At 41.9% G+C, this 13383-nt stretch overlaps 1 protein-coding gene across 2 annotated transcripts in view; it reads left to right on the forward strand.

Annotated features, from left to right (window-relative positions):
• Positions 1-9558, forward strand: part of TSHZ2 (teashirt zinc finger homeobox 2) — a 229352-nt gene extending 219794 nt beyond the window's left edge. For both annotated transcript variants that reach the window (XM_062613957.1, XM_062613959.1), the window contains exon 3: positions 238-9558. Coding sequence is in view for 1 of the 2 variants with exons in the window: in XM_062613959.1 (XP_062469943.1) it covers positions 238-239 (2 nt within the window). In the remaining variant the exon portion in view is untranslated. The remainder of the gene's footprint in view (positions 1-237) is intronic.
• Positions 9559-13383: the final 3825 nt, after the last annotated feature.

Consider the following 13383-nt stretch of genomic DNA (forward strand, 5'->3'; position numbering starts at 1 on the left):
AGTTAGAGTTTACCTACTAATCCCCACACAGTTACAGACCTGAGGATCTGGGGGTTTTATTCTCACTCCTGTGTCCTTGCTTTTTTTGAGCCTATAGATGGACAAAGTAAAGCAAAGTTGTCTCATTTCCAGAATTTTCTATTGATAAAAGTAGGCATTCAATAAAATCTGGAATAGTGATTGGAAACTTGGTAACAATAGTTATTATAATAACAGTTATTAATATTCTGCTTGCAGGACGAATGCCTTAGTTCCAGCTCTCCAGCCCAGGCTTCCCGCACCCTGCACGGCACTCCAATCCTGACATTGAACTCCCAGCAACCTGGCCCACGAAGACTGCCAAAAAAACTCCAGCTATTCTTCTTCATCCTCACTAACAATTTGGTAATGAAGTATTGATTTCCACTCCCCTGCTTATGGACGATATTAGATTTTCATTGATAAACTGCACTGGGGCTGTCTGGTCTCCACTGTCCCTTTTTGCTGTCACTAAAACAAAGTGCCACTGAAGTAAGATAATGACTGAGAACATTGATGTACTTATTTTGTCAATTTGTAACACTTGACAGGAAAAAAAATTCTTCATAGTTTAATGTCCAAGTGTGCTACACAAGATGCAGTCACACTGGAAGCTTTACTTTTCATGGTAATGTCCATTTCCTATTTATAACCCCTTTGGGATAGTTTGTCTAAAGGAAATGTTTCTATTCTGTGCAGCTATTACTGTTGCACCTGGGTTGCCCAATCCAGTCATTGCACTAGGGATCAATACATCACAGTAAGTACAAGAATTATTAAGTTAAAACAGATTCTGAGCCAAAAAACCTCTGAACAATGTTAATCTTCTGTGCAAGTTGTTCAAATAGTTATGCTTAACCATGTTGCTGCCAAAGATTTGTTTGAAATGGATTATTTTCAGTTTGTTTTATTCCTCAGATATATATATATTTAAATCTCCATTATGGTTTACGATGAGACATATGCAATGGAGTGATTTTTAAAACAAAAGTACTATTATTAGATTATTGAACATTATATAAATATAGGTATATCTATATATAAATATCACTATATAAATATCTATATATAGATATAAAAGAACAAAAGTAGAATTCCTTTCTCAGTTAGGTGGGTGTAAATCTGAAGTTCTCTGTTAGAGTCGGTGGAGTTGCATTGGATTTATGCCACCAGAAAATGAGATCAGAATCTGGTCTTCATGCTCTCCGGCCGACCTGGCACAGATGGGCTGAGAAGCACAGCTGACTTCAAGTCAACCGAGACCTGGGGAGAAGGGGGCTACTAAGATGGCAATTTCAAATTTGTGCTTGTAACTTTTTTCATTAAAACTTGAGGTCCCTGTTTTAATTTGTGGAATATTCCCGTTAATAATGAGATCTAATTAAGACATCCATTAAAAGCCCGTTAAAGTTAATTTAACGTAAAAATTCCAATAGAACTGTATTAGATTTTCTCCATTAAATTAACGTTATGGATTTTTAACGGATGTCTTAATTATACATTATTATTAACGGGAATACTGTATTACACAGATTAAAATCGGGTCCCGAGTCAACTCACAAAATCTTCCAGGATATGCTAATGTCACGAGTCTCATGTTACCTAGTGCACTGCTTGGAAAATCAGGCACAGCCCTTTTTGCTCTCGCTGAGCATTTCCTTGCAGCGAAAGCAACCTCCAGTAGACAAACCCATCTCTGTGTCCAGTGATGAACTTCCCTTATCCTCAAAGGAAAAATAAGTCTGCATCAGGCTGCAAATCACTACTCCATTGCAAATGAAATATTCAAAGTATGCTAGGCACAAGTTGAGAAGAGGATCATTCTCAAATAAGAGAGGGCTTTGGGGTGTCTTTTACTATTGTTTTTGTTTAGATGTTGAAGGATATAATTGCAGTGCAGCATCCACGAAATCAGACTAAACATGTTTACTTCATTCCCTGTGGCTTGTGCAGAAGGACCTGTTTTGGCATTGTTTGGGAAATTTTGACATGATCCCTAAACTCAACATGGAGGAGAAAAAAAAGTCCCTTCTTATTTACCTCCTAGGGAAAGTGTTGCCCTTATGCCACATATAATAGCAAATTGCTTTTTTTATGGCATGCATAACCTAGATGGGAAAAAATATGGCGCTTGAGGGAAGGAGGGAAAAAGTAAATGAAGTTCCAGGAATGTCATTCTGAAGTAATGAGGCATGGACAGAAAATATACCCCTCACATCATCGGATTGAGATGGCAGTCGAAATAGCTTCATTGAAGTGTCAGCACTCATCCATCAATCAATCATCCACAAGGAAAAATAGCGACAGTACAACGGGGCGGCTTTTATGGGATTTACTCATGGGCATAGGGAATAGCAGCTCAAATGTAGTTCTGACATGAAAAGCAAGGTGCTGATATTATTTTTTATGATGGGAGGATCATAAAGTGAATTGAGAACAGTGAGGTCTGTCTTTGCTTAACCTATTCAACTGGAAATGAATGGAGCTCAACTGGAAACGAGCAGAGCCTTCAGATGGGTTAAGATTGAAGCCTGTGCTGTGCTGCGCACCAGCCATTGACAACAAAATTCTATTAAAGCAAAATCAATGCATTAGCACTGAGCCCCTCAGAAGCTGTTAAATTGCACAGCCCAGTTCAGAGTTATTAAGTGAAGTTGCACAAGGTGGGTCCTGTGCCCCAGACCCAAAGGCAGCAAGCACCATGGTAAAATGCCTCCTGGGATAAATCATGTGTGTATCTATCTCCAGCCCCACTCTTTTTTGGATGCTCTAGGAAAAATATTTGGCTTATTGTGGCATCCAATGGGTGACGTTCCCACTGACTTCAGATGACCCTGATCCTGCACCCTGTGCGGGCCACCTGCTTTGGTAGAAACCCTCTGTGCAGTATGCTTTGCTACGTCCAAGCCACATGGATGCCAACATCAGCTGCTGCTGGGAGTGAGGAGCATACTTCCCACAAAAGGGTGGCCCACAGCATCCAAGAATGGGGCTCTTTGGGGCACCAACTGCTCAATGTTGGCAGAAAAGAGGCTTTCCTGGTGCCCCAAACCCAGTGAGCAGTGGGGTGGTGATAGGAAACATGGTCCCACCATCACACATCCCCAGCTGTGCTGGCACCTGGGACACCGCAGCTGAGGACTGGTGCACTCAAGGGAGGTTCAGCTGTCTCAGAGGCATGTTCTGCTCAGGAAGCTTCACTCCAACACAGGCAAGTGTGGAAATAGCTACTTCATTTAAAATCTGGCCACAAACCTTTATTACACAGTGCTAAACCTTGATTATTTTGCCTGCATCGCTGTCTTCTGGGAACATTTTAGGTACATATTTGAATTAAGTGACTTTTTTTTTTACAATATGATATAAAAAAAGTATGTCTCTCCTCTCTCCCTGCATGAAACTGGATGAGTTGATAGTTTATCTGTCATATAAATCAGGTAACACAGAAAATCATTGCATCTTTTCTCTGTCGTATCTACTCAATATCTATCTTTCTGACTTTTATTCTTATTGGAGATCATCAAAAACATTAATTAAAAGCCTGGTGATCAAACAGCCAAATATTTATGATTCAAATCCTTGCTTATTAACAAGCGGCATATTGATACACCACATATCCAAGCTCTTTATGCTCTTGCGCTGCAATAAAGCAGTAAGAAGTGTTATCCTTATGCACTGCTTTGAGAGATTTATTCAGGAACCATAGTTCCCTTCCCACCACCATCCATGTCAAACTAAACCATATCACCTTAACAAACATGCTCTGTTTTAAAAGAGAGAGTTGTAATTAGCATCTCTTTGGAGCCTAATACATAAGAATTTCAGTGAATCACACTCAGGTGTTTTTTCCAGGATCTTATTATTTAAGCTGAGAGGGAGAAGGACACTTACCTTTAAAATTGGCTGTCGTTAGTACAGTAATAATTGTTGGTTTAAAAAAGCTCTCTGAGAATCTACTAACAAACCTGTCCAGTGATTACTTGTCAATGCAACTTGTCACGGGCTTTATTGCCTACTTGTGAAAGTATTTACAAGACTGACCTCCCTAGCTTTTTTAGAGATCATGGAGGATGGAAGGAGTCATTTTAAAAATCAATAATTATGTATTAACATGATAGGGGTTGAAGCCTTCCAAGCCAGTTTTACAGGCTATTGAGTCAGCCATAACACATTCAGATGGCAAGGACTGTTTCCTTCAATTTTTGGTCTTTTTTTCTTTCCCTAATTGTGTCCTGATAAAAAGCCAGATTTATTGCCTAATTAATACCCACAGTTCAGTTCCTAAAGTAGAAAGGGATGTTCTCCATGGCTTTGCAAGGAAAGTGAGCTGCCCTTGGTTAGCAGGAAAGTACGAAAGGAACAGGTTTTGTGCAGGGCAGCTTCTGTGTGAGAGCTACCCAAGGGGACCATTTCCTTTCTGTAGAATTGCCCTCTGCTAATTCCCAGTGTCCCAGTCCTGCCATGAAGGTGCTGCTCTGGTTCAAGCACAGCTGCTCAGGTCAACCAGTTGCTTTGGTCTTGCTGTGAATATTGTCTTGCAACCAAACCTGTTAAGAAAACACAAGGGGATGGAAGATGGCAACCTCATTTTGGCAGAGATTTATTCCCAGGAAAAAAACGACTCTGTTCAGTGTCGGAGGCCAGGCTGGGCTGAGGCCACTGTCCCCTCTCTGCTGCCATCATAGCTCTCAGGCTGGAGAAAGCGCCGTGGCTAAGTGGAGTTGGATCTCGTCACACAGGGCTTTTGCCTTCACAAACAGATATACGATGCAATTTATATTTAAAATTCTCTCTATAAAGACAGTATTGATCACAGATTCCAGATCAATATGTTGCAATTACAGCAGGCTTTAGAGACCATCTGTCCCCAAGCAAGAGCCCTGATATAACCACCTCTATATATTTTGAAAAGCATTACTGATATGTGCCCATCTTCTCACAGTACAGCCTAACATACTACTTTTGCTCCCAGGAAGTGTGTTTAGGAGCTACATAGAGTTGTCATTCCTGGCTATTGGCCATCCAAGAGGCCTCAGACAAGCTTTTTGTTGAGTTTCAAAGCCACAATGGGGTCAGTGACAGTGTGGTTTTGCTGGCCTGATTTTCCTGCTCTCCCTCACAATTGATCCCACAGGTTGCAACTTTCCTTTTTTCCAAACCTCTGTTCTCAGTTGGGAATGACCAATAAGAGGTTGCTGAATTTCACTAAAACTAAAAACTTTTCAGTAACGGTGGTGAAGAGTTGGAGCTGGACATTGAGAGGTGTAGACTGAGCCTTTTGATATGTGACATTAGACCACAGTGAATAGAACATTTGAAAGTTGTACCTGTAGAATAAATGACATGCATCTGAAGCTATATTTCAACTCACGTTTCATCAAGCTGAGGCCCTAATTTGTCAGCACCTGGAGTCAAGATAAGTCTCTCTGTTGATGGCCCTGATGAGCCATTGTGTAGAAATGCTTCCTGGATTTTCTTTTTTCTTCTTAATTATTCCCTGCAGTGGTTGACTTCATACAAGCACATAGAAATTAAGGATTTTATTCCCCAATTGCCTGCTGACGTGAAAGAATACAAAATAAAAACAATGGGTTTATGGTGATAATAAAAAGCCAACATACATTTGCAAGTGAACATGCGCCAAGCATAAAACCTGGGTGTGCATCCCACACGCACTGTGCCGGGTTGTGCCAGCATGTTCCTAATCCTCCCTGCAGCCGCCTCTCTCCAGCTTCATTTCAGTCTTCAGCTTTATACCAATATCTAAAACACAGAAGCCAGATTCTGAATGTAGTTATTCCAGCGTAAATCCAGAGCTACTCCTTTGAATTCAGTATATTTACCCTCTGCCTACGTGACTCCAAACACTGTCCTTATGCTCCTAACCGGGGATTCCTACCATGTTTATAGATGGTTGTGAAAACATCTTCAGCAAACAGTCTCTAGCTCAGCACAGATTAAATCTAAGGCACAGGCTGCACTTCAGAAGTTTTATAGTTATGTCAGGGAAGTGAGTGCAAAACTTTGTTATTGATGTGACTATGCTGGTGAAAGTCCTCATGTAAAAACAGTTGTGTCTCTATAAAGCACTTTATACTGGTACAGCTTATTTTGCTTTGCTGGACCACTTTTATACCAGTGCAAGCACTTTTATCCCAGTATCCTTCAGTAGATAAAGCTGAAGGTGACACTGGTGATTCTTGCACAAAAGTGTCTGTCCAATATTTTCTTCGAGAGCATTTTTAAAAGTGAAATAGCTGTACCACTGGAATTAACTGCAGAGTAATAAACTTCCACTTCATCATCACTCTCAGCTCATGAAATGTCTTCAGGCCTTTGCAAAAAGCCCTGTTTGAGACAACAGATTAAATACTAATCCTGGCAGATCGAACATCTCCACTTGAGCCCAATACCATCTAGCTGAGCAAACTTTTTCTTTTTTACTTTATTTTTTTATCTAAGTAAAGGCAACAAATTCTTTCATTAGATGAGATAGCAGGAAAAAAAAATCAATATTTTAAAAAGAAAACAAAAATAACATCGTGCAAAAATGCAGCTACACTAAATGCAGGGAATGCTTTTCCTTGAAAGCCACATCCCCACATGGGCATCAGCCCAGGTGAGGGATGCATTTACAGTACTTAAACATCCTTGCAATTGTCTCAAATGTGGAAGATTTATATGGGCACTTACTAACTACTCATGTAACATTAAAACAATACATACCTGTATATATCAAGGAAGATTTGCAGTGAGATACAGACCTTTTCCCCTATACATACTCACATGCTTTTGCACACATAAGGTATAGTGTGCGGGTGTGTGTCTGCTCATGAACAGGCAATGATGCTGGGGCTGAAGTAACAGCTGGGCACTGCTGGCACCAAGTGAGGCAGCAGATACCTTCAGGATGTACAGCACAGTATTTTGGCTTTATAATGCAGCAAATGCTGGAATGTGCAATACAGGTTGCAAAAGCTGACAAGCTAAACAGTGCTTATTTGGCTCAGGGTACTTCACTGTCATATGTCTCTGGTACAATGTGCCCTTTTGTCTCTAGTGCTCAGGCACCACTTCTTAATCCTTTTGTGTTTGGGTTTTTTTTTTCTGTACATTTGTTCTGGTTTTTATTATGCTGAATATGTCAGCAGCAATCATGAGAGATCCACCCCCATTCTAAATAACAAAGCATAAGTGGCCATAATAGTAAATCTGATGGTTTTGCTCTGCCCTAGCGCTTGTGGTATGTAGTAAGTTTGTTATTGGCAGCATCTTCAGGTTACATCTGTGACCCATGGTGTTAGGTCTAGAATTTTGTTTAAAAAATAATAATAATAATTTAAAAAAAAAAGAATCAAACACTCATTTCTCTTAAAAAAAAAAATAAATGTATATACTACAAATCTCAACCCGGAAAGATTAAACACATTTTTTATATGAACAACGCGAATGGGACTCCTTTCCGAGAGGACTCACAGTGACTTTATCTGTAGAATGTTTCAGTGCTTCTGCACTCATTTTGTAACAAGTGCATGCTGTATAGAATATATTGCCTGTATACTTAGAGTGGAGGGGGGGCCAAGCTGCTTTTCATTGTGTACTGCAGCTTGTTTGGATGAAAAGTCGCGCCTTTGATGCATTTTTATACTGTACATATTTGTATATATTAACTCTATTGCCATGTTCTGAACACAGATTTTGTTATATTTGCTTGTTTCGGTTTCCTACAAAAATTGGTCCATGACAGAAAATACTCTCTTTTTTTTTATATATAGAAAATATGCTTGTAATTTCTGTTTGTTTGTTTTCTTGGTCATCATCTTTTAATGGCTCATAAAGGAATTCGAGATGAGTTTTCGGAGGAACTCTGAAATGCAAGTCTGTGTTTGCATGAGACCTGCCCAATTGCTGGCTATAAAGGGGGGCGGGGGGAAGAGGGGAAATCTAAGTCAAGTTTTGCTTTTAAAGCATGCTAGTCCCACGGGAAAACTCATACATGTACAATTATTCTCTTTGTATTTTATCTAATAGTGCCTGAATTATTATTATTTTTTTTTAATATCTTCTTGGAGGAACAATTCATAATTGTCAAACTTTGAAACATTAGCTTAATTTTGTTTTCATGACCTCTCATTTCTCCTCTTTATTTATTTTGTTGCTGTTTATAATGGGCCCCAAGGCCATTTCTGACATTGCAGTGTTCTTCTTCCACATTAAGGATGTTTTTAAAATTACTAAGATTATTGAGCCAACAGGCTGTTTTAATCAAAACCATGTTTCACTTGGGTTTGATGATTACGAATGGTCCCTGCAATGGCAGAACCCTTTCTGCTGGGAGGACCCTACCACCTAGTGGCCCCGAAGCATCAGCACAGAGATGCATCTTCCCGATATTCCCTGGCTTTCTCAAAGGCAGGCTGGCAATTTTGCTTCAAATTATTTGCTTATTATAACTAACTTAAACTAAACAAATTGATAATGTTAATGGAATTTTTCCCCCCTTTGGTTGATTGCTAAATAAATTCCTATAATTTATACTAGAGGAGATTACTGCTTTTATTGTTTTGGGTTCCCCCAAACCAATTATTAACAATCAGGACTATGTATCTCATTAAATTTAAATCAGGTCAAACCTGTTTATCTAAGGCCTTTTCTGATACAGGAAGACGACTGTATTCCAGTGCATTTAAGATGTATTTCTGTGTATGATTTTGCGGCATTGAAATCTACGATTCTATTCATGGTGATTTTTATTTCTGTATTTTTACCATGGTAAATATATTGTAAAAACAACAACAACAAAAAAATCCCTCAACTTTGCCATAGAAAACATCACTTTTTATGCCCAGGGATATTTTTTTTTTAATAAAATCACTGCAGTTTTAGAACTGTAATTAAAGCCCTGAATAATAAATCACACATCTTTATCTGTTGTGTTTAAAAGGAAAAAAAATAGCCCAAACTGTTCACATAATCCTGAATGCCTCATTTCCATAAAAAAGGTTTCTATACATATATTATTTACATTTTTAAACATGGTAATTCTTTCCTTTGTGGCATAAAATGTCTCTTTTCCACTGCAGCTATTGGAAAGCGACTGCTCACATCTGAAATGTTATCGTAATTTGCATCAGGAAACCCAACTGCAGACATTAAGGACTTGGGTGTGTTCAATTATGATTTTGCTGGAGGCTGTCCCTCATTTTAATGCTGCACTCATTGAACTACCTTTCTGAAATCTAGCTGATATGGTTCACCATAGACATGCTTCACAACATCATTAGCTTTGCAAATGGCTTCATTTCAGTCAATGCAGACTTCAGTTTTGGCCAATTGTAAAATGGAAATTTGAAAAGGAAAAAAAAAAAAGAAAAAAAAACAGATGCACTTAAAACATGAAAAGAATTATTTATATGATAAAAATATATTTAGATTTTCAAAGCACAAGACTGAACAGAAGTGCTCTTTTTATGCTTTCTGAAGATGTTACTGTTAAAAGTCTTTCTACATCAGGCTTAATAAATCTGTAATGACATTTGATGGATTGATTTTTGTGTGGGTTTTTCTTTTCTTTCTTTCCTTTTTTTTTTCTTTTTTTTTTTCCCCTTTCCTTTCTCTGCAGGGAGAAAAAGACTGACCTGGAGAGGCTGTGGGAATAGAAAAACCACAGGAGTGTGCCTGTTTCAGTACAACTCAGGAACAATTTCTAGCAGCCGCCTTTCACTTAAATAATAATCACTTAAACTAAGGAAAAAGGAAAATCCAGCTCCGCACCCTGCATTTGTTTCTACGGATCTTTTTCCTTTCCCTCATCTGGCTCCTCTGACCACTCCATGCCTGTGTTATTTATGGTGTAATCTACAGCGAGGCATTGGGCTGCTGTCACACAAATTCAAGGCTCGCTAGCCATAAACCAGGCATGATTGAGATACCAAACACCCTTCTCCCAGTGCTCCACCTCAGACAGATGGCTCTGTTTAACACTTAGTTTCCCTAAGCACTCCCTCGTCCCCCGTAACGTCCCTGGGAGTGGGGTGATGTGTCACACACCTGAGTGCGGCGGCGCACGCCGCTGCCGCCCCGGCCCTGATGGATTATTGACTGCCAAAGAGAAGCAGCTTTCCATGGCAGAGAGTCCAGGCTTGTGCTCGGTAAGGTTGGACGGGCGCAGTCTCACCTGTAGCCGTGTTCAATTGCCACTGCTCCTCCTTGCCACGATGAGCAGCAGAGCCCATCTTGCATCAGCCTGGCTGCTGAAGTGGCTGCAGTCCCGGGGGCCGAGCATCCTATGCACATGGTCCCTGGTCACTGGAGGAGAGGATGGGTATCCCCACACTTGTGGTAGGGAGAGCAGAGAGGAGGAAAGTGCAGGGTGAGCTCCCCTCACTCAATCACTTTCTCCTCTGATATCCTCCTGCCTTTCCCAAGTCCCTCTCAGGGTCCTTCCAGCCTGGCTTGGAGGTCAGGAGCCACCAAGGCATCACTCACCCCTTCTTCAGCTGCCCATGACCATTGCAAGGCTCTGCACCCTTCTAACACCACACACTCCTTGGTGTGACCATCCCACACCAGCCCCCCATGGCTGACCTATAGGAGCCCCCATTCAACCTCTACACACCGGGTGGTTTGTTAGCAAATACGCTTAGGAGACAGTGCCTTGGATCCTGCAACACTGACTTCTTTTAAGTGAATTTTTTTTTTTTTTTAAAGGAATATATTGCACGCATTTCGAGAAACCCCTCTAGGGTAAAATAAAAAATATCTATAGATGGCTAAAATAACAAATGAATCATAAAACTTAGAGATGGAAAAGGACTATTAGATCATCCAATTTATCTTGCTGTCTGCCAATACAGGTTTGCTCCCCACAGACCGCTCCCCAGGGCTTTGTCTAGCCTTTCTGACTGAACTCCAGCATGGGGTCCTCTACCACTTTCCCGGGAAGAGCAGTTAATGGTTCAGGCATGTTTTATAGGTACAGGGCCAAATCCTGGCCTGAAGGGAGCCTCACCTGACAGGCACAAGGCGCTGACCCTGAAGCAGCAACACCCGTGCCACTGGAGCATGTTTTCCCCTCCTGCCCTTGCTCATGACCCCTGGCTCATGCCATCCCGTGAGGCTGCGGGGCCAGGACTGTGGTCCTCAAGGAGCCCTGCCCACCCTGTCCTGGAGCCCTGCATCAGCCAGCCTGTGCTGCAGCGTTCCCATGTGGATGGAGACTGCCAACTGCAGGCAGCACTCAGCAGGATGAAGAGACTGATCTAATTTATTCCAAGGGTTTGAACTCGTATCTGTTGTCTGTGTTTTCTTAATTATCGGTGAGACACTCCAACAGGAGAGCAAACAAACAAACAAAATCAAGCCCTCAGCTTCTCAGATGGATGTTTTGGCTACAGGGCAGCTTTGAAAGCTGGTTCAGTTGGGTTTGCTTGCTTTTTTTTTTTTTTGCTGTTCCTTAAAACTGTCTTGATTTAATAAAAGTTCAGTGTTTTCATAGGAAAACCAGGCTGGGCCGTTTGTGATTCTTTACGTACAACGAGGATATTGCATTATTCAACAATTCAGGAATAAATCTAATTCTGCCTACCTTTGCATTTAAATGGCTGGTCTGACAGTGAGGTCCGGGTGCTAAGGAGACATCGATTAGCCCTGAAAGGGCACCAGGGTCGCGGTACAGAGGAGTTCAGGTGAGACATCAAGTCTATGGGAGGCAGGAGAGGAGGGCTTGGCCAGGGGCTGGGGCTGTGGGATTACCTGGCCTTCTGGAGACCACGGAACGGGAAGGGCCCACTCTTTGCTCTGAGGTTTAACAGCAGAGAAGTGCCACACAAACTGGCTGCCCTCACACACATCCCCTGTCAGTGCCCTGATCCCCCATGGATGAGGTGGAACCGGGGCTGGGGACCCCTCTGCATGGGGCCATCGCTTGACAGCTGGGCATGACTGTGGCTCATCCCATGTTCCTGAGGTGTCCTGTGGCCGGGCTGCTGAGCACAGCACAGCCAGCACAGCACCCCGAGGGGATTCTGTCACACAGGGCACTTTGTTGACAAGATTTATGGTTGGGAAAACAAAAGTTTGGAGGCACACAAGGCGACCCTGCGTACCTGCAGCATCTGGTCCCTGCTCACATTGGCTCCTCAGCCCCAGCTCAGAGGCAACTCTGGAGCAATCAGCATTTTTAACTGGGCTCCAGACCTCATGGACAGAGAAGTAATGAATATCACAAGAAAAACAGTCCAAAAATGGAGTAGTAAAGTTCAGGCTGCATGGAGCTGGCCCTTACCAGCGGCACCAAATGCACAGCAAGACTTAGGCTACGTGTACACAGGGGCTGAACAGGCCCCTCCTCAAACTATGTCTGCTTGCATGCCCTGCTTTTGGTGATCAGCAGCACAATTGGCACCACAAACAAGCAAGCAGGAAAAGGGATGTGCTCATATGGGATTCAGTAAGAGGATACAGTGGTAGGGTAAAGAAAGCACAAGACAGTAGGCATACAGCTCCCCCTACCCTAGGGCTTTGCAGCACCTTAAGCAACAGTGTGCCTTAAAGGCGTTCTTAACCAAGCTGTGCTTTAGGGAAACATAGTTCAGATGCTGCCTTTGTGTTCCTCAGCACATCAGCCCTCTGCAGTCTTGTGGAGCAGCATCCAAACCACTCTGCTTTGTAAAATTTAGGACTTGGGCAAAGTTTTCTGCAGGCCAAGCAGTAACCTGGGCTAAGACCTTGGATGCTGCCCCTGGTTGTTCTGCAAAATACACCTGAGGCCCTGAAATACGAAGTGTATCACGTATCTGGAGGGCCTTAGTGAGAGAGGAGAGGAGGCTTCTTGCAGAGACAATCAAGATAAACCTCAACACTAACAAGAGCATTTGGGAAACAAGCCCGCCCACACGCTGAAAGTATTTATTGCAATGGTACTGTCACTAGAAAGGTATTTACAACATTTTTAATAGGGAAAAGACATACTTGTGCTGGTGAAACGGTGCTTCAATGGCTCTGATGCATTTAGAGGCTTTGTCTAGCTGTGGTGATGAACGCCACCTTTGTAACACTGGAGAGACTGGCCTGGGGTTGTTCCTACAGGGACCAGACAGAACAGGGCTGTGATGCTGAGCTTGGACATTTCAGGTGCTACAGCAAAGGCAACATTAAATTACATAAAAGACATATTGCCCAGAGAAATACACCTTAAATATGAAGTTACATGTTTAGAAATGGATGCCAGCTTTATGTTAATACTCAACTTTAATTTAGAATGATGCAGGTATAGCTATGGTTCCTCAGTTACCAGAGCTGGCTGTCCACCAAGAAGCCCTTTTTGCTGGTAGACTATCACTGATCCTCATTTTTAAAGCATTC

The sequence above is a fragment of the Pezoporus occidentalis genome, unplaced genomic scaffold (genome assembly GCF_034315485.1).
Source record: "Pezoporus occidentalis ecotype Australia unplaced genomic scaffold, CSIRO_AGI_Poc_V1 ctg171, whole genome shotgun sequence".
Classification (NCBI taxonomy): domain Eukaryota; kingdom Metazoa; phylum Chordata; class Aves; order Psittaciformes; family Psittacidae; genus Pezoporus; species Pezoporus occidentalis.